General features: G+C 42.8%; 1 protein-coding gene and 2 long non-coding RNA genes across 3 annotated transcripts in view; 1 reads left to right on the forward strand and 2 right to left on the reverse strand.

Moving 5' to 3' along the window:
• The window catches only part of WIF1 (WNT inhibitory factor 1), a 39,325-nt gene extending 21,923 nt beyond the window's left edge, over positions 1–17,402 (reverse strand). Inside the window, exons 1-2 of the mRNA XM_027456296.3 lie at positions 17,165–17,402; positions 16,935–17,074 (exon numbers count right to left, since the gene is read on the reverse strand). Of these exons, the coding sequence (XP_027312097.1) occupies positions 16,935–17,074; positions 17,165–17,297 (273 nt within the window). The 5' untranslated portion in view covers positions 17,298–17,402. The remainder of the gene's footprint in view (positions 1–16,934; positions 17,075–17,164) is intronic.
• LOC140001857 (uncharacterized) lies at positions 10,094–14,255 on the reverse strand. The gene is made up of 2 exons (XR_011807466.1): positions 13,299–14,255; positions 10,094–10,550 (listed from the first exon to the last, which is right to left on the reverse strand). It is a non-coding gene; the product is annotated as an uncharacterized lncRNA (long non-coding RNA).
• A 128-nt stretch (positions 17,403–17,530) lies between the features above and the next one.
• LOC140001856 (uncharacterized) lies at positions 17,531–21,043 on the forward strand. Its single transcript, XR_011807465.1, has 3 exons — positions 17,531–17,693; positions 18,686–19,719; positions 20,946–21,043. It is a non-coding gene; the product is annotated as an uncharacterized lncRNA (long non-coding RNA).
• The last annotated feature ends 1,150 nt before the right edge of the window (positions 21,044–22,193 follow it).

The raw sequence follows: 22,193 nt of genomic DNA on the forward strand, positions 1-22,193 counted from the left end.
CACTTAAGAAGTTCCTTTTTATCCCAGATCCGTGGATATTTCTGGCTATGCACACACCAGAAGATTCTAGCATGGATTATACACAGCAGATGCTCACAGCTGCATATGCCATAAATAAAATCACAAAGTGAGGCAATGTATGTGCTTGTTAGGTGTTTACAGCATGGACCATTGCTTCTCCAAGATATTAACTGCATTAGGTCAGAGGAGTGGGTCTTCTATGTTCCAAGATGAAACATGAAGCAAAATGAGAAGAATTTCAACAAAGGGGGAAGGCTCTCGCTGTACTGCATGTACCAGGCTATTGAAGGAGTTTGGCCAGAGTATGAGTATGTCTGCAGCACATTTTGTTATTGCAGTGCAGTCTAGACACTGCTGTAATGAACAACATAATGATCCCTCCTTAGACAGTAGATAATAAACCGTCTGCCTAGAAGGATTTGTTTTCTGCCAGCAAAGGCAGCTTGGCCTTACCTGGAAACCATTTTTTGCACCTCAGAGTGACCTCAGTGATACCTGCCAGCAGCCTCACAAGGTAGCCCCAAAGTGGGAGGCACACTTAACATTGCTGAGAAAGTGATGTGCAGCCCTCATAGGAATGTTCTCCATTAAAACCAATCTACACAGAGGACAGGATAACCTTAATCCCAGACAACTGCCAGATTTCCATTAGGGGTAAAGGACTGGAAAGCTGTTAGGGTATGGGAATGAAGTGAAGCAGTAGGATTAACAAAAAGAGATGCACATGAAAGGCAAAATAGAGATTTTTTTGTGTGTTTCTAAAAAAAAAAAAAAAAACGACCCAAATTAGAATTGAGCAAAATATCTCAAGGAAAAATGCAGTGTGTTACAGTGTTAATTACACATTGATGTGCTGAGATGCTCACGGCTCTGCAGAGTCTATCTTAAGCCTTCCTTCTTCATGTTATAAAACTGTGGAGGACTGAGGAAAACCTATGCATGATGACAAAGACAACTTTTTAACAATCCCTACATGCAACTTTAAACAATGACAACTTCTGGTTATAATGGTTTTGTATTTTATAAGAAGAATGGTACAAAAACTCTCTGACTGTGTCAATGGAAGATAATTAACTGGTCCTTAATGTCTCCTGTGGCATGTCATTGTGGGTGGCAGTGCAGATCCTTCAAGGGAATGATTTAAAAAGCAATCAAAGAAATATTTCCTGATTACTATCAAAAGGAGATCCAAATTTTGGCAGATGATGCCACAAGGTACCAAGAATGCTTTGTGCAGGGAAGAAGGACAGAATTTTTTTCAGAATGTATTGGCCTTTCCTCCAAGAAATGAGACAAGAATTTCTTTAAAGTTAAGTAATATGAAGAAACTGCTGTCAGGAAACTTGGTGGGAACACGAATTCATGGATTTAGATTACCTTTAGCAATTAGGTTTCTGGTAGTTGTCTGTTCTTTGGATGATGGGAGAAACTGGGCAAACACTTTGTCATTTTGAACGGATATTTTCTCTTGTTAACAAGACTTCGAGCTCTGGAAGAACTCTAGCGTTTGAAGAGCTCATTTGAAATCCACCCGAGACTGAAAAATGACTTGGCAGAAGGAGCAAGGATCTAGTAGGACACCATTGAAAAGAAATAACACGAATACCTGAGCAGAGAGTTAACTTTGAAACTTGTCCTCACGTGACAAAAAATCAGGCTGCCTGAAACACAATGCCAAAAAAACACCTATTGCATGCTCCTTCCCATTGCCAGTCTGCTAACGAAAATACGCCTTTGGGGTAGATCAGAGCCAATCCCTTGGTGCAGGAACAGCAGCGGGGGAAGAGGCTTAAAATGCAGAGGGGATTTTTACCAAGGCTGGCACCTTGGAAAGCAGCACATGAAAGAACAGATCCACAGCAATCTCCAGGTAACTACAAGAGCACTGCTATAAAGGCATGCAGCATGCAGGATTTCTTAAAGAACGAAGTCACAACAAATTGACAGCACTTGTTGAGGAAAGATTTGGAGTTTCTTACTCCTCCTCTATCTTGCTTTATTCAACAACAGAAGGTTCTCCCCAATTTTATTCCAGCTTCACCTGAGTTACTTTCTAAAAAATTAAGCTACAAGAAAACAAAATCATTAAGGCTTCGATAAATATGCACAGCTAATTTCATCATGAAAGTCTCTATCAAGGAATGATATTTTTCAGCATGAACCAGGCTGGAATGTGTACATGGTACACAAGTGCCCTTCAGATTGTTTCCTCCTATATCCTTCACGTGAAAATTAGATCTCTCTGCTTTGGGGAAGGGGAGAGAAGCAAGTGGTACACCAAAAGGACTAGTATTTAGAGTTCAGATTAAAAAATGAAAGATATACAAATCTACATTATCTTGAAATATCTGATGAAACACACTTTTCTGGTATCCAGTGAATTGGTAAAAGTCTTTCTGCTGAAAAGTTATTTCTTGTTCTGGCACAACAAGAGCTAATTCATTCTTTTGTCATTCAACAAAAGATCAGTGCTGTCTCCAATGGAGATTTCATGATCAGGGATGTTCAAAATGCCAATTTCGTAAGGCTTTTTTATTAAAAGGCAGAAATTATCACCGCTCCTCAGAGGAAGAATATAAATAAATAAAGTCTTATCACAACAGTTCCTAACAAAACAATGCTGTACAGTTCTGCTACCTTCACCTGTAATGCATCTATGCAGCTCTATATACACTGAGATTAAACTGTGAGGTAACTTTCTTCCCCTTGCTGCTTGAAAAATACATGTAAACCTGGGCTGGATGGTCCTGGGCATGCATTTTTATGTAATTACAAACTGTTTGCAGTTTGAAGCTATAGATAGATTTATTTGTATTTAACAAATTAGTCACATTCTTCTCAGAGAATGTAAAATAATTTCAATAAAACCTCTACAGTTAGGGAAATTATTGCACTCAAGTATGGCACACAAGTGTTGCACACAAGTATTGCACACAAGTATTTAGACAAGTTACGATGGAGATCTGAGCAAGCAGTAAATTTAATTAAATGGAATCTTTTTTAAAAGCACAAATGTAAACCTTAGAGATGGTGGCTCGTCTGATGTGCTGAGAGAAAGTTCACAGCCGAAGAATAGGCTAAGCCTCCTCCTGCATGGTGGTAAACACGGATAATGCACACAGATTCATTTTGGCTGTGCTTCAAACTTCCACCCGTTTGTTCTTAAGCCTCCCAGGACAGCTTTGAAGTGGAGGATAAAGCTCCTCTAGCACACCATTACCAAAGAACAACCTTCTGATTATGATCTCATGAAAGTGTAATCAATAACTTACACAAGTTAAAAGCGTGGCAAACAGCAAAGGTCACGTAATTGGACCTTTATTGAGTCCATGTGTTTTGCTCTTGGCTTTAACTGGCACTCCTCTATCATAAATATCTCCCCCGAAATGTAAGCAATGAGCTCTCTCAAAAATTATGAAATCTCACAGCAGCTTCTGTCGGACTCGAGTCCTTCTGTGGTCTCGAAGGGTGATGCTTCCACTTGTGGGTATCTAAGTGAAAGAAAGCTTGCGGCACCTTGAAGGTGAGGCTGTTTATTTACTGCTCCACAGATAATGGTCTTTTGCATTGTACCCTAAGCAAACAAGTGATTAAAAATTATGGTGAAAAGGTTTTGAAAAAAAAAACCATCTCTTTTCTGACTAGTTGTTAGCGCTTCTTAGACTTCCCTAACACTGCTCTCTTTTAATATCTGCCACGTAGATTATAAATGACTCTTTTTGTGAAAATCCAGAGATATTTTGTAAGGTTAAAGAAAGCCTTGTGTGTTTGCTGTGTACCTGAAATCGCACTGATTTTTCTGTTGAGATAAGACCTCCGTCTGCGGGCATATATTACTGCAATATTTCCATGTAGGAAATGAGGACCTGAGCAGTTTCTGCACACAACTTTTCTGTCTTTCAGACTGTTTGCACAGGCAGTGTCTGTACAGTTTCATTCCTGAGTTATAGTACTAGTCTGATAGACTCTTTGGAGTTAAGGTACAGCAGTCCCTGGAATTTTCCAGCAGTGCAGTGAAGCATCTTCTTTAAAGCCAAGTCATCCTCAACTTCCTACACGCTCGGTGGACAGAGAGCAGCATTTGCAGGTGACGATTTAGCCCAGCTCGCTGGCCTGGTTGAAGCTGCTTTGGAACCACACTGGGAGTGTGGCATAGAGTTCCCTGTCATTAGCAGGTGTCAGATATTTTCATCACACCCTCAGATTTCATTATCCTGGAGTGGGGAAGAAACTAAGCTGTGAAAAATTGGATAGAAGGTGGTTTCACCAGATTGTGGCCCCCAAACAGGACACGCACATTCCTGATGGTTCTGCCAGAGCCACCAAGCAGACAAGATGAAAACTTGTACAATCCACACACATGATTCCACCCCCAGAAATGTGATCTTGCTATTGCTTATGAAGTCAAGCACTGGGAATAATGCAAGTTGACTCACGTTTGTCATGCTTTTAAGCTTGAGGTTTAAGCTCCAGGTTTCTTTGGAGCAGCACCGGACTATGAAGACATTCCTGACGTGCAACTGGGGAGCTGTACTCTTCACATGGAAAATGGCATACCTCTCAGCAACGTGAGACACATGCCAGGTACTTTGCAAGCCTTTCTGCCTGTGGCATGCCACTAAGGTGTACTGTGCAGATGAATTGAGGCCAGGCTGCACATCTGCTTTCAAGTGGCTGTCTTGTCACAGCTTTGGAAAATGTTGCCCAAAGAGTTACAGAAGAGAGTGGAGAGGTCTGCTGCATCAGGAGGCTTTTGTGATCATACAGGGTATGCACAGCCTGTCTTGGCTGTTTTGGTGCAAAGGTGAGGCCTGTGCTCTGCTACTTTTGCTGCCAAGCTGCTCAAGCAAAGCAGACTGGATCAAGAGAGCCTGACGCTCCTCCTGCAGCCTTCTCAGTTTCGGTGGTGCACACAGCATATGGGCTCCCTCATGTGGATCTCCTCAGACGTACCAGAGGAGGACCAGGCAAGCACAGCTTGGAGCGAGAGGCCCCAGGAGCAGCTCCCCAGCCCTGCTTGGGGGGCCAGGGAAGGATGGAGCTCCGCTCTGCACCCCTCTCCCACTGAGGAGGGAAGGATACGCGGCTGTCTAGACAACGGGATTAAGTTATGGAACATGCGAACTATTTGCAAACTTTTAAGGCTCCGAGAAACAAAGCTATTTCTTTTTTCCTTCCCTAAACCACTTATGGTAATAAAATAAAGTTTAGAGAATTCTTATAGTATCCAGTCAAACAGTCAAAATTCAGGAAATACCAGTGAATGATGCTGTATGCAAGACTTAATGCTGTCTCCTTGTTTTTACAGGACATTAAAACCTCGTTAAGTATATGATCCCATACTACCTCTCAATTAAGACACACAACTTTGTTCGGCTTCTTCAAAAACTGAGCATCTTACAAACCTGGAGAAGTGGTGCTGAAGTCCTGCAGGTTTCCTCAGAGCAAGGGGCTGTTATAAACACTGAGTAGCCTTTGAAAGTCTGGCCCATTAAGTCAACCGGATGCATTAATATGCAGATACACGGCAAACCACATGGTTGCACGCTGTGCAGTACAAGACTTGAAGAGGTCTAGGGAAAATATGCTTGCACATAGAGGCCAACTACCTTAATTTAATAGCTTGAAGAGGTCTAGGGAAAATATGCTTGCAGACAGAGGCTGACTACCTTAATTTAATAGCTTCTGCTGTAAACTTTTAGGCTGTATCTAACAAACTGAGATGCATATGAACTGGAGGTGGCAGAAACTGGGATGCTGCAACTTGCTGAACACAAGATTTGTTGGAAATGTTTTTTTGGGAAATGCGTATGGTAGAAAATTCTCAAACCCAAACCGTGTTGGTCATATGCACATAGACACCTGCATTTTCAAATACAGATTTTTTAAAGTAGTAGAAATCTGTTTTCAGAAATATGACGGTTTAACTGCAGGCTATTAACATACTCCAAAGGACAACAGGTGAACAACACACCTCAGTGAGAAGGCGGATTTTCCATGTTATACTGAAAGATGTGTTTAGTTAACGAGTGAGCGTTCAATGGGTGGGTTGTACAAATTTCAGTCCAAGGCTTTACTTCCTATGCATTGGGAGTGTTCAACAGCTCATCTTGCACTTGCCAGAAATATAACTTAGATTTTACAATAGGAACTAATTTAAGCACACCATTACTAGACCTTCTGGATTACCTGCGATATTAATGTGTGAAACCGTGGTGCAAACTCTCATAATCCAGTATCAGTTCAATAAATTCTGCTCATACTGTAAGAAAAGCTGCAGCCCTCCTTTCCCTGTCTCAGCACGTTTAGGGAAACCTCTGGACTGGCTGCTTCCTCCATTGCCCCCTCTCCTGGGAAGCAATAACCAGACACAACCCATGCAGGAGACTCACACAACTGTCTCTTCAGACCAGAGAGGATTAGTTTGGGGATCTTATTTTGTTTTGATTAGAGAGGTTATAAAAGAATCAGAGAAGGAAGAAATTTGCAATGTCATTTTCAGAGAAGGACAACGGCTGTCCCTTTGTTTCTCTCACTCACAAAATTTGCTCTCTGCTTCCCACTCTTCATGAGTCCTCTGGCCTGGGGAAGAACCTGGCTATGCCCCATCCCCTACTCTAAACCAAGAAGGGGGCAAAGACCTTACTGCACTTATCCCAGTCTTTGTGCACGGGTACAAGTGAGACGTATAAAACCAGAGACAGAAATTTCTGTTTGAGAAATGTTAGGGATGGAAAGAGGTAGAGAAACAGATTTCATGAGAACTTGCAGATGCTTCAAGCTCTATGCCTCCAGGTAACCATGCACCCTGCCAGCAAACTTCAGGATTTCTTATCCTTTTAAATATTTCCCCATTAACCCAAGCGATTGAACTTGTACTAATGAATTATGTTTTATAGGATGAGAAAAACTCACTTTTGGATGAATAAAGCTCTTATGTAAACAAGTTAAATGCTTAGAAATGTTTTAAACATTGCAATTACACTGTGAGGTTTCAGTTAATTGCTGTCTGAACAAACCACAGTAACAGTGGCAGCATGGCACCAGCTACATAAATGATGAAGTTTACCTGACTGCAGATGTTTGGCTGCACGATTTTGAAGGAACCATGAAGTAAGCAGCATATTCACACTGACATGATTCAAATGTGAACTCTGTCAGCGGGCAGGATAACGCACAGACTTCGTCCCATCAGAAGAATGCTGTTGTTACATCAAATGAAATAGTGAAACCCCAGTGGTCCCTGATGTGATGCTTTCTGTCTGGGAGGGACTATGCAAGCTTCTGCACCCTGTACCTACCACCAGCACATCACAGCTCTGACTGGAAGGGAGCAATGTCTTAGGTCCTAAGCTTTCAGCTGTGCTCCCTTGCCAATGCAGAAATCTGATCAGGTCTACTCAATCTGAATAGATGTTCCTGTGCAAAACTAAAAGGAAGGGGGAAAATATAAAAAAGCACCATATATATATATCTCTCAACCAAGATAACGAGCAACATGCCCTGCTAGTAAATTATTTCCCATCTCTTGATGTGACTATGCATATCATCTGTTGCTTGTGATTACAGATCCAGATAACTGAATTGCTCCTCTCTTTTCTCTCGAACACATCCTGATGTGCTCTGTGTGCAACCTGTCTGTTCTCCCTGAAGGTCCCTGCCTTGAATCCTGCAGGCACGTAGCTGCTTGCAGCTACTCAATGTACGTGTGGCTTCACAAGGAAAAAATAAATTTGGTTCAGCCTGGTCACTCAAGTGGACTCTGTTTCAACAGTTTGATTTATTTCCCAGAACCTCTGCAAGAAAGAGAACTGGCTAAGGCTCAAACCTGGAAAAATGAGAGCAGTGTTTACTGAAGTTTAAAAGGAACAGACTGAAGGTGGTACTTGTACTCTTTACTGAAGCCGTTCAGTGGACTTGATTATTTGCTTATGTGGTTTTTAGTCTCAGATTCCCATTGAGTATATCAATATTCACACATTCGCAAGCTGAGAGCAAGTAGGCTCACTGCAGGTAGAGCCTATCTTCTCCTGCTCATCAGAAGATGGTGATCTCCCCATGCCTTCCTCATGAAAACAGGTTCATAATTGCAGGACTGAAAGCTGTGAAGTGGTTCTCTGTTCTGACGGCCAGGATGGTCCAAGAGACTGCCATCTCCTCCTCTGGCCAACCATCACTGCAAGGGCTGGCTCTGCTGCTCTTGCTACTGGTCTCTCTGTCTGAGTGCTCAGACCTGGTGACAGGTCTTCTCATTAGTGGGCTGCTGTTTGGGGAATTTATTTTCCCTGGTGCTGGGCCAAACCCCGAGGCTGGGAGATTGCCAGGTTTGATGTCAGGCATATTTATTTCCTTTAGCATCGGCTAGGTTGAGCTAGCTCTTTATCCAGGCTAAGGGGTAACTTCAGAGGATTTGTGGGAGCAGTTCTGAACGCAACGTTTGGTCTCTAAGTTATTGATTGCAGTATTTGGCAGTGATGGCAGCAAGTGCTGGAGCAGCTGGAAGGTAATTGCCCACTTCTCCTTGTATGGCCAAACAGGCTGGGTTCCACCAGTCGGTTACAAAACAAAGCACACTTTCATACATAGATGGAAAAAAAATCAGGGTTTTTCTTGTTCGGCTGAAACAAATCCACCTCAAATCTTTGTAAGCCTTTACTAAGGCATTTCTATCCCCCAAGTGTCTCTTCTCCAAGTCAGGCAGACTTGTCAGGCTAACTCCTCAGCATTTCTGTGTAGCTAAGTGGTCTCCTATGAACAGACTTTAAATAAGCACATACTGTCGTGGATTTTGGATATCATAGATGTATGAAGTCTTCTCAGTGCCTTCATACAACAGTATCACTGTCTTTGCTTCATTTGTAATATTTTCTGAGGCAGATTTTTGTTTGCTGCTTTGTTGTGATTGTACAAGGCAGTCTCAGTTTTGTGTTAGCCCCATTCTGTGTTTATGACTGGCTTGGTGCATCAGAGGAGAGCAGTGCATTTTGTTTGTCTTGACTTTAGGAAGGCTTTCAACACAGCCTCCCACAACATCCTCACAGAAGAAGCGAAAAAGTGGAATTTTTGTAGGTGGACCCTGAGGTGGACTGCTGCATTGCTCGGCTCAGGGGGTTGTGATCAGCAGCATGAAGTCCAGCTGGAGACCAGTCAGTAGTGGTGCACCTCAAGGGTTCATACCGGATCCCAGACTGCTTAACATCTTCATTAATGACCAGTATGCTATGACAGAGAGCACCCTCAGCAAGTCTGCATAGGACACAAAACTGAGAGGTGTGGCTGGTACGCCAGAAGGTTGTGCTTCATTCAGGGGGACCTTGACAAGCTGGAGAAATAGGCTGGCAAAAAGTTCAACAAGGGGAACAGCAAAGGCCTGTGCCTGGGGAGGAACAACCCCACGTAGCAGTACACACTCTGCGAAAGAGTTTGCTAGAAAAGGTCCTGGGGGTCCTGATGAACATCAAAATGACCATGAGCCAGCAACATTGTGTGGGTGGCAAAGAAGGCCAACAGCCTCCTGGGCTGCGTTAGGAAGACTGTTACCAGCAAGAAGATTCACAAATTCTTCTCCTCACAAATTCTTCTTCTCATAATTGTTCTCATCTACTCAGTCCTGGTGAGGCATATCTGTAGTGCTGGGTCCAGGCCTGGGCTCTCCAGTACAAGAGAGGCATGGACATACCACAGAGAGACCATCAGAAGAGCTTGAAGGGATGGGAACATGCCGCGCAGAAGTTTGAAAACATGACTGTTTTGACCTATTTTAGCTCTTTCTTCAATTAAATAAGTGTAAGGAATGAAGTGGCTCTTCATCAGGTTCTCCTCCAGTCTGCCAGGTCTCGTTAGAGGCTGGGAGGGCCAGCACCACAGTCAGGCCCTGAAGGACTGTCAGCTCGCACACATCAGCTGCCAAGGTGCTACCCAAGGGGAAAATGTGTCAGACCTCAGTGCCTGTGTACCCAATGAACTGGGCTTCTGTTACTTGACACAATGGGCTCAGCCCAAATTGTCACAGATAGCCCAGACGCTTTTTGTGCATGGGTCTGAACGATATTTTACATGGGAAAAGGCAGTCTTTCATTACATTGTTACATACATTTTATTACAATCACAGTTAATTACAGCTGAGATTTCAAAATGTCAGTTTCCACAAACCAAAGAGAAGGGAAAAAATGTGAAGTTAACCACACATTTAGAAACTTATCCAAAATGTGATTGATTTTGTGTTTCTTCAATTTACCTTACAATTTTCAAAAAAGGCACTTATGTAACAGAAAATACCGATAAAACTATCTTCTGCTTTTACTGAAATGTATACCCATACCCCCAGATATCTACTAAACTTTATGAACATAATTCATTGCAAAGGACGCTGTTGGTTTTGTTACAAAAAACTAAGGATTGCACTGCAACTGTCTTTGCTGTTGTTCTTTTCTGTGCGCTTTGGGTGACTGCGTTTTCCACTATGTCTGGGTTGCATTCTGTTGTAGTGAAGAGTTTGGCCACAAATAAACAGTTTCAGTTCCCTGAACCTTAAAAAAGAAACAAACAAACAAAAACAACTAAACAACAAATTCCAATATGGTTGAACAGAGAGGTTGAATAAAAGAGACTGATAGAAATCAAATAGCATCTTTCAGAAAGTAGAATTTGAATGAAAAAGGAAGATAAATAAAAAACAAACCTTGGCAAACTAAATGTAAAACCACAATAAGGTAAATAAAAAATATTTTGGGATGTGTTTTCTTGAAAGCTTTCAAAATGCTAATAAAATTGTTTTGAGAGCAGACCACTGTCAAGTCAATGGGGCTAACAGCTGAAGACAGTGCAAATAAAACCTCACTGAAAAAGACAAGTGTGAAAAAGCTAAATGAATGTTTTGCACTTGTGCTCGTGGAGGAAAACTTTAGTAAATTCCTACACTAGAGCTTTACTTTATGAAGCTTAAGGGGTTGTTTCAAACTGAAAAGTCATTAACAGAGCTTTTAGAGGGTGCAGGACAGGGTGGAGAATAGCGACAAATTGTATGAACCTGGTGGTGTAACCTAAGAGTTTGGAGGTAGTCAATATTATACTACAGAGATCCCATGACAAAACTTAGTGTTATTGTTAGAGGAACATGTCAACAATAACACCAATTTTTGCATAAGGCTCTGATAGGGACTCGGAGAGCTAAGTGACATCTCTGCTAAGGAAAAGGGCACAAAGAGTAGACACACAACTCAGCATGACATCTAGGGAAGGCAGAACAACGCGTCTTCAGGATCCAGTAAGATCTCAACAAGTGTATAGGAATGGCCAAGTTAAGCTTGATGCAAGTACTTAGTATGCTGCTTTGAAAGCTCTGGATCACACCAAATCCCTCACGTCTGTGCATGGACTAAGAAGAAGGTGGTTTCATATATTTATATGTACATAGGTCACTTTGCTAGAAGCATGTCATTCATGCTTGTTCCAAAGTCAAGCTACACCAAAAAACTCCATGGGAAGCCTGGTACCAATAGAAGTAAATACATTAAGAAATTCTTCCATTTAGTTTTCATTATGGTTAGTTTGTTCTTTTAATTCCATGGCATTACTTGTAATGGCATTAACTTCAGGCCACTAAAAACATACTTAAGAAATTGCCTCTGAAAAAGAGGTGATGTTGACAGAAAACACCGTCATTTCCATAAAAGAGATGAAAGCCAAACATTGTGGATTTTATATTTCAGAAAAACTGTTAGCAATATGGGGAGACAAATCTGTACATATTCACAAAATACAGTCTTGAAGCTTTGGGGTGCCCTGTTAGTTCCAGTGCTTTTCAACAGTTGTGTTGTACAGCACAACTACTACTGTAAAAGTAGTGAAAATATTTTATTACTTAAGCTTTTTTGTTAAAAATGTATTAGAATATTTATAGCGAGGATAAACAATGGGAATCTTGAAGAACAGTTTATTTAACACAGCTTTACACTGCTGTGTAAAAAGAATAATTGTGTAGTTTACACATATACCATGTAAATTACTATGGAAACCAGATGTAGCTTACACTACAAGGTGCCTTGTAACTCATCTCTGCTGAGCAATAAATCCCCCCTTTACTTCTTGGCCAAACTTTGAGAAACTTTACTGCTGTTTTCTATCAGCAGATACAACAGATGGCTGGCACATGCCTGCTTTACTAAGTGAAGTGGGATCTCTACAGCATTACTTTGATCCCTGGTGGCATGGCTACAACACTGAGATGCAAAATACCACAGCTGAACAGAATCTAAATATTAAAGGTTTGGAGCTGTGTTCTCGATAGGCGAGCCCCCTGTCTAAAAATCATGCTCACAGTATGTAAACATCTTCACATTCCACATTGAAATTTTGGTACAGAGGTCAGAAAACAAAGTATTTCCTCTGTTTGGTGACATGAAAATGCAGTAAAGGTACTACTGGAAATCCAGGGAAGACACTACTGTAAATCCCAGGAGTACAAGTTTACACGATTGCCTTGACCAAACTTCCAGACCAGCCATACTTTCATTAGGAAAAATAACGAGCTGTGAGTATTAGGCACTTCTTAAGCTGGAAAGCATCACTGTAATCACTGGGTATGAATAAGATATTTACAAAAAGTTTGGCAGTCTCTTTGAAAAACGTTTCCTTTGAAGAATTATTTGTTTTGAAATTCACTGTTCTTTGCTTTCTTTTAGTTCATCAAGCAAACAGTAATGTTTGAAAGGAGCACCCTATTGTCACAATACTGCCTTTAAATCTGTAGTTTATTAGCTTTCCTCAGGTCAGAGAAACAAAAACTCTCCTGGCATAGCTGGTATTCCTTTTTATCTTCACAGTCAAGCTAAGTCTTGGCAATATAAGGTAATCCCAGAGGCATCACTGAGCTGTTTGGGGTTGATGGCCACATTGCTGACATCAGAATTAGCCTCCAAGAGCTGTAATTATATCTCTTTCCTAAGCTCCACTTCAAAATATGGAAATGATAGTGGAAAATACACTGATGGTGTATATCCTTTCTCCCTAAGACGTGGGTATCATTTCCCTTTACTCATGCTTATCAATAATGTTTTGCACAGAGGTATCCCAGTTTTTCCAGCAGGTACAGATCTCATTGCATCATGTATCAGCCCTGAGCACTACGTGCTGGGATTCCCCCTTACCTCCTGTCTCCTGGGCTTCCCTGACCAGAAGCACTCCCAGACCAAAGGCATGTCCCCAACATCTTCCTATGCAGATTTACTTTTTTTTTTTTTTTTGGATATGGTTTTCCCCCACCTACCCTTACTCACGTCAAGTTAATTTTCTTGCTATCAGAAATGCCACAGAAAGTTAATCGATGTACTGGTGTTCATGGATTTGGAGCTTAAATAAGCTTCTAAGTGCTGTTGAGATGATGTTATCACCACAACCTTTGGTACCTTCCAGTGGTTTCCCTGGAGTGAAACATGGAGTACCAGTTAGCATAATAGGGTCTGTTCTTCTCTCTGGGAAGTCTATAAGGGCAATCTTTCCCAGAGGACAAGACCCCAAAAGCCATTATTCTCTCTTTTGCAAAACAAACAAACAAACAAACAAAAACCCAAACATACAGAATAAGAGCATGAAGCAACACCAGTGAGTTTTAGTGGTTACATGGATGGTTACTGTACGCTACATATTACCACTGATTTTTGTTTTTGTAATCTTCCCTATCAAGGGCCAATTTTTCTAGTTGCCAATTCACTGATAACTTTTTTTTTTTTTTTTTTTTTCTAAACAGAACACAACATCTGTAATTATATGTTAAAATTCTCAGGTGGAAACATAAAGTGCATAAAGACATAGTGATCCCGTTCTGCAGCCCTCTAGCCTCTCATATCCCCTGCTTGCCTCATCTTGACTTAGCCAGAAAAAAACAGGGATTCAGCATCTGGAGATACTTACATTTTGGGATTTCCCTAATATTTCCTAATACTTAATTAGGACTAATGGAACAGGGATTAAAAGCAACAAGTCTTGTTCTTTGATTAATATTTTCCAGTGAAAACAGCTTTAACTGTCTGTTATCATACACCGGTCACAGCATTAGAAACGTAACATCTAAATGCAATGGGATTTTACCACTTTACTTTACACAGCATGCAGCCATAATGCAGTCCTCAAAGCGTGGCATTCAACATGCATTTTTAACCTAGAACCTGGACAGAGACAGCAGCACAGGACAGAGAAGAGAAGCATCGCCACTCTCTGCGTTGGATTGCTTACTAACCCACACTTTACGTGGCTGTTTATCCCAGGACCGGATAGTTGTGACCTGCCCATGGGATATTTATCCCCACGGGTGTAAGCAGGGACACAAGGTGCGTGGCAGGGGAGACTTGGCCTCACGGTGCTCCCTCCCTGCCTGCCTGCCTTGGTGATCCCAGGGCTAGGAACTGTGTCAGGGCACTGACGTGATCTCCTATACACACTCAGGAGAAGTCTGGTATCTACAGACCCAAAAGGGGTCTAGGTACTGCTAGGGGCTGTGGCAGATACCATTGCCAGCCCCCAAAACCTCGGAGCCCTGGAGAAACGTTTTCAAATCTCAAGTGGGATACAAGAGTAAGAGGTCTGTAAGGCACAAGACACGAGACTCACAGAAGAAAGTTTTAGTTTTCATTTTTTGCCGAATAGGAGACAACTGGATGCTAGTTAATGGCTGTTTTACAGGAAGCAGTCTAGTACTTCAATGTCTTATGTGCCCTTCTTCTTTCAAAAATAGTGTTATTGCATTTTCCTCTCCTCTCCTCTCCTCTCCTCTCCTCTCCTCTCCTCTCCTCTCCTCTCCTCTCCTCGACATAGGAAGTTCCCAGACAAAAGTGTTCTGACAGAATAAAAGCAGCAGGTGTTTAACGTTTTCCTGGATGTCAGGGAATGTCTTCTAAGACATTCAGGGATGTCAGGGATGTCTTCTAAGAACCTTTGTATCTAAAAACTAAACACTACCATGATAAACCACTGGTAACACCTACAGTCTCATCTCTCCCCCTTACAAAATATGGGAAATTCTGGAGAAACTCTTCTTTTGTCACAAACAACTTTTATCCTACTCCAGCTGTGCCACTGCTGTGGGCACTGTCCAGTTAAGATGTATAAAATGGTTCCTCAGTGAGCGTCGTTGCCCCATGGGCAGCAGAAATCCTCGTGTTTGTTCCTGTTCCTTCTCACCAGGTAAAGGCTTGGGTGGCACGGGGACAATCAGTGACCTGCTATCCCCACAGGGTCACAAGAGCTGTGGGGAACAGGCAGCTGTACTTGAGCACCTCCAAGGGGCCGCAGAAACCATCAGGGCTCGTAGTGCTACCAAAAAGTAGATCGTTTCTCTAGGATATAAATCCATTTCTTAACCCAGCTCCTAAAACACCAGAGGGCTGAAATCCCTTCCCTAGCTAAGGCTGCTGTTTGAAACCCTGCCCTTCATCTGCAGACCTGCATCAGGATTGAAATATCCACAGCCATGAGAGCAGAGTGCCAAAGTTTGTACTGACTGCACACACAGATGCGCTGGTGAGGAGGAGCTCGGTGGGATTATGAGACCTGCGAAGGCAGAGTCTCTCCATTTTAGTACTTTTTTGACCCATAAAGATCTAAAAGGTAACACTGTTGTAGGAACAGGGATATTGAAAATGTTGCTTTAATCATTTATGTATTTCATATGCTAATTTTCTTTTGTCTAACAGGAATTCAGTAATTCAGCAAAGAGGAGGAGGAAAAATTGGTTAAACAGCTTTGCTGCGGCCCGGAAGGGGTTTTTCACAGAGAACACTTCTCTACATTGTCTTTAACCTGCAACTCTCTTCCAATCTGTTACAATTGCCTTTCCCTAACCAGCTGTCTGAAGGCAGCCAAAGAGGGAGAACAGAGCATGAGAAAGAAGGACAAGAGGAGAGGGACAGGGCTCAATCTGACACCTCGAACCTCCTTTCCAAAAAGAGGTATTTTCATCATGTACAGTAACAGATGTTGATAGAGAAACAGCAGGGAATACAGTCCTGAAACACACCAATTATTCCTGGTTATTTAAATCCCAACCTTAGGCATACAAACTCTTTTTCTTTGTAAAGCTGGATGGGAACTCCAACAACCTTGAGCCGGTCTCTCTCCATATCCCCTCCCTCTCTAACAGAGGAGGCAAAGTGTTTTGGGAACTCAAAGACATTGTGAGGACAGCAGAAATTACAAGGGCCTCAGACAAGCCAAAGCCAAACAAGTCCTGTAGCTAGAAAGAATGATTTAAAACAACCAAAACCACAACCAAATTGGTTATGCTGCAATCCGCTGAATTATACTCCCAATTTTCACATTTTTTTTAGTGAAGGTATATATTGTTTTATCTTTACCAAGCTCTTTATGATAAAATAAAATATAGAATGTATGAAAAAAAACATAAAATCAATGTTCAGCACTGTAAAAATGAATTCATTTTCTCCATAATGTTTGCTAGGATGGATTTGTTCAGTACCCATGATAACTTAGGCTAACGTGGTTCAGCTTTATGCCCAAGTAACACATGTTGTCGGCGTGTCAAACCGTGTTTGCTCATGAAGGCACATCACCAAAGCTTATCTTTTCAGCAGAGGAATCCGAGAGATGTGGGCTCGCTGTGGATTTGGAGGGGTTAAAGGTCCTAAAATGAGGTGTGCACGAGAGAACCATCTTCACCTCTCAGAAGCTCAGGTGCAGGGGTTGGAGGAGCAGGGGTTGGAGGGCTGCCTCTAGGGTCACCCCCGAGCTGGGGCTGCCTGGCCACAGCTCGGCTTGGGGAGCAGTGGGGTGCAGTGGGGCGCAATGGGGTGCAGTGGGGCGCAATGGGGAGCAATGGGGCGCAATGGGGTGCCCCGGAGGGGCTTCCCCAGGGGGAAGAGCAGCACCTGCCTGGCTCCGCGTCCCGGCTCCGCACCTACCCGTCCCGTCGCCTGCCAGGTGAAGTTCATGGCGTGGATGTTGACGGGGATGGCGGGCATCCTCTGCTGGGCTTTCCTGAAGTCGTGAGTGAACGGGGCCATCTTCCCCTCGGACACGATCAGGATGTCCTCCTCGAAGCCTGCGAAGGGCAGAGGAGGAAGGGAGCGGTGCAGGGCGGCTGCGGGAAGCCCTCCGCGGCACCCCGGGGGGGCAGGGGACCCCGGCTTACCGATGAGGACCCGGGCTTGCTGCGCCTCGATCCACAGGTACAGCGTGTCGGGCTGCCGGCCCGCCGCCCGCAGGCTGCACAGGCTGAGGGCACCGCAGAGCAGAGCCGCGCACAGCCGCCCCGCCGGGGCCATGCTCCCCGCTCCGCTTTGCTTTGCTCCGCTTTGCTTTTTGCTCCGCTTCGCTCCCGCTCCGGCTCCGCTCCGGCTCCGCCCGCCCTCTGCCGCTGCGGGGCGGGAGGGACGGGAGGGACCGGGCGGGGCGGGGCGGGGAGAGGGGGGGCTTGGGGTCACCCCCCCAACCCGTGGGAACACGTATCCCCCGTGGGAACCCCCCCAAAAGGGGCATCCCCCCCGTGGGAGCATCCCCTTGGGAGCACATCCCCGTGGGAACCCCCCTATGGGAGCATCCCCCCCCGGGGAACCCCCCCGTGGGTGTCCCGCGGGGATGCCCGTGGGTTTTGCGGCTCACGGTGCGTGGCCCTGTCCCTGTCCTGGAGCCGATGCATCCTCGCCCCACAAGTGACAAAGGTGGGTTTTGGGGGAATAAATCCCCGCGTGGGGCCGGCCGGCACACGCCGTGCTCCAGCTGGGTCCGGGGCGCGTGTGGTGAAAGAAGGAAAGGGTTTTTTTTTGGGGGGGTAGCTGGAAAACACCAAAACAAATATATATAGTAAATTGTTTCTAAATTTTCTGCATCCTTTCAGAAGGAATATATATATATATACGTATATTTTGGTTAATATATATATATATTTTGGTTAATATATATATATATTTTGGTTAATATATATATATTAACCAAAGCTAACCAGAATAAAGTTAAAATAACCCCCCTAACTTTCCCCCTGTAACACTCCAGCAGGGCGCTGGCGATTATTTTCTGCCTCTGAGTGTTTCCCTGGATGCTCCTGCGCTCCATCCCATCCCGGTGGCGGGGCTGCAGACTCTCGGTTAATTAATTAATTATTGCTTGTCCTGGATCAGCCACCTGGGCACGGCTCCGGGCAGCGCCGTGGAGCTGTCCCGCCTCGGCCTCAGCCTCCGCTCCCCCGGCGGCCTCCGTGCCGAGGCCGCCCTCTGCCGGCAGCGGCCTCCGGGATAAAATAAAATAAAATAAAATAAAATAAAATAAAATAAAATAAAATAAAATAAAATAAAATAAAATAAAATAAAATATATAAAAGGGGAAGGGAAGGGAAGGGAACACAAATTTCTATCATGCAGAGACCCACGATATCCACAGGTGAATGGCTATTAATTATTTCAGAAATGTTACTGCTAATGGATTTGTTCTTGTGCTCCCACGTAGATATTTTTTTTTAATCAAATAACTTTTTTTTTTTTCTCATAACTCCAACTTACACAAGCAATGTTAAGTTTGCAGCTACAGAGGAAAGTAGTGAGGAGAAATTATATCTGAATGATAACACTTTTAGGAAAAAGTTAAAAGATGACCTCAATATAGGAAGAATTTTGTATATTCTAATTCAGTGCATTGTGTTCTTATGTATCACTTAAAGGGGCTTCCTTGAGATCTGGCAGCGGAGTGGAATTGGATTGCCAAGTAACAGCCCTGGAGCAGCATCATCTCTGCAAATGCAGTGGCACAACACAAACTGTGTAGAAAATGCCACAGCGATCCGCATAGATTCTGCAGAAATAAGTGATGCTGACTGAAACATTGCTCGGTGGGTAGGTACTTGTGCCTGCAGAGCATGTGAGGTGTTTGCACCTCGTGCCCCCCTCCTCCTGCTGCACCTGCAAGGCTCAGTGCAGGGGCTGGGCTGCTGCAGGGCACTGCCTGCTGCCCTGGGCTGCTTTCCTTTTAGCACCACGAGGACACGCATTGAGGATACAGCCTGCAAAGCTTGTATTGAAGTGCAAAGAGCTAGATCTTGATTTTCTTCTCGATTCCCTATTTAAATGCCCCTTTCTCCCAACTCCCATTCCTGTCTGCTCCCTATGGATAGCAGACGGGAATATACTTGGAAAAGCTAAACTTCTGTGGTTCTTTATTTAGTGACGTGGGAAACATACATGAAAAGAGAACTATTTTGTGAATGTGGCTGCAAGTCCCACTCACTTGCATAGGAATGCATCTATGGTGTATTTGTGGCCTGCTCTGATCTTCATTGCAGCTGACAGCATCCCCCTGATGACAGCCCTGGAATGAATGAAGGGATGGTTTGAATGATGATACGTCGAGGGAGGGATATGCAAGTCAGAGCCTGATGCCCTTTGATCATCACTGATGATTCATAAAAAGAGAAAAGGGCATAAATAATAATAGTAATGGGCATAAATACAGCCTGAGGTGATAATTTTCATCCCCCAAATTATACATGCTGCTTCCCCTCAGATGTGTAGAAATGGTAAATACATCTGTACTTGTTTGTTTCTTTGCGGTGAACATCAGTAGGTAATAACTAACATCTGCATCATTTCAATAGGGAGAAAGATACCAAACTGCAGCAGGATTTTCAGAAGTGCTCAGCCTTCACTGGGTTCACTTCAGTGAATCACAAAATTCCCACCACTTTCAGCAGAAACAAAGGTTAGTCAGTGCAAATTAGATCTCTTTACAGTCCTGCTGGCCAGGCCAAAGCAGCAAGCATTAAGAGCTGGCAGGAGAAAAAAAAAAAAAAAAAAAAAAAGAGAGAGAGAGAGAGAAAAAGAGAGAAAAAAAGAAGTAGAACTATTTGTATTTTAAATCAGTTTTGCTGAAATTGGAATATGTTGAAATTTCTGAAATTTTGTATGGAAAATTAAAGACTGCATTCAATTAGTCTGAATATAATGTGATTTTAAAATATATTATGCAATGTAGTGTTAAAAATATGTGAAAGCAGCACTCCAAAGATTGTAATTTCACACAGTCTAGATGTAGGTGATGTCTCCTATTTTATATCACATATGATACAGCTTTCCATTGTCTGTTCTGTTTATTTTCCTACAATAGTCCTGGCTCACCATTTGGAGAGCATGGAATTGGCCCAGCTTTGAATCAGGCTGGCTACTGAAGACGACAATTATTTTTAGAGCTATTGCCTCATCTGCTGCTGAATTTTAAAAGTGTGTAGCAAATGAGACAGAAATAAAAGTGATCATTTAATTGTTGAAGAGACAGGCAGCCTTGTCCTTGTTTCTGTTATGTTCCTAGGAGGCAATAAGCAAGTTACTGAATTATTTTTCCCAGACAGTGACCAATTCTTGTTCTTCATTTCTTGGTGCTTGGCTTCAGACCTTCAGTCTTGTCTGCAGCATCCCAGAATCCAGGCAGATAATCCTGGCGGTGGTGTGAAAACATACAATTATGTCTTTAAAATTGATAGTATAGCAGAGATTAGGGCAAGCTTAAGAAGGGTTGGGATAAAATAAAGTATCAAGTAGCCATTTTTTGTTTTATGCTACTGTATTATTAACCTTATGATGCATGCATGTGTTACGTGCACAGTGTCCGTTTGGGGAGTTCTAAAAGTTTTCGCATTGTTGGATTTGTAATGTTTTGCATGCTTCTTATAACTCATGTACCATTTCTTGACTTTTAAAAGGGAGATAAAACCTTCTTTTGAACTTCAAAACACACTGGTTTAAATTAATGAATTTTTACTGTTCTCCCATTATCTTAATAGATTGCTGCAAGTTTAGACTTTAGTGGCTTTTTAGTGTACACCGTTTTATCAATTAATTCCAAAATTGGCCATTGCTATCAGCCTGGAGGCTTTGGTTCCCGGTTCCTTCTCCTGGTGACATGATTTCTAACTTTGCGTTGGGTTGCAGGTTCCATTTCTGGAGCTGATTTCGTGTTTGACTGAGAGATGTGAACCCTTGTTTTGAAACTATCGGACCAAAGTCATCATAATCAAAGAGAAGTAGACCTTTTGTTTTCAGTTTTATTGCATGTTTACAAATCATTTCTATGCAGTTGTGGTTTCAACTGTTTCAGATTTCTCAAATCTCGATGAGCAAATTCGTTTGATGATCGTCACCTGTTCTCCTGGGGAAGAAGGAGAAATCCCGTGTCCTTTACCGTGTTGTTCTGCTTACCAGGGTGGATATCTGAAGTAGTACAAAGCAGAAATATAATTAATAATAATAATAAATAATAATAAATAAATAAATAAATAAAATTCATTGAAAGCTCCCCTGAAGGAGGGCACTAGGGGGAGCCAGGATCCGGCCGGGCCTGGGAAGCGCTGGGGGTGCTGCAGGCCCGCTTTGTGGCCTGGCTTGGAGCAGGATCACTTCCAGATTTCATCTGGCTTTTCCAGAATGAAGGGAAAATCCTCCCCCCGTTTTGTAGTGGCTAAGGAAACCAGACGTTTTTGAAGGGTAAGGAAACCAAAGCCCTCTCGCCCTGCTCTTCTCCACTTCTTGGTGTTCTGTGTGTTACCGAACTCCAGCTGCTTCTCCCACAGTGGGAATATACCCTCTAAATATATACCCTCTAATATATACCCTCTTTATGTATACCCTTGATATACCCTCTAAATGCCCTGCTTGTGACAGAAGATGCAGTCTGTTCTCACACATTACTACATATCAGAAAAAATTATGAGACCTTACAAATGTCCCAAATGCAGGGGAATTTCAGTCAAAGATTGCACCTTCTCAGGTAGAAAATCAATCTGTTATGAGATGCAAGCAGCAGTAATCCAGTCTATGTTAGATTCAGGGCTCTCTGAGGTTGCTAATATTGTTTGTTAACCTATTTCTGCATAAACTAAGTCTCCTTTAGCTCTTTTTTGACAGTCCCAGTTGCTTAAGTCTGGGATAAATAGCCTCCTTCAGTCTTACAAAGAGGTACTGGGATTTATTTTTTCCACACTAGAGAGCAGTGTTTTGTGCTAAGCAATGATGAATTTAATACAGTTTTAGAGAGAAAATTAAAGGATCTTAGCAAAGTAAAAAAAAATAAAAGGGAAGAAGAACAAAAGAGTGGCTGCAATTAAGTTTCTACCTTAGAAATGGCAGAGCATTAACTACTAACATCAATTCATCCTTTGCAAAATGTTTATTGTATTGTAC

Source organism: Anas platyrhynchos, chromosome 1 (assembly GCF_047663525.1).
Source record: "Anas platyrhynchos isolate ZD024472 breed Pekin duck chromosome 1, IASCAAS_PekinDuck_T2T, whole genome shotgun sequence".
Classification (NCBI taxonomy): Eukaryota; Metazoa; Chordata; class Aves; order Anseriformes; family Anatidae; genus Anas; species Anas platyrhynchos.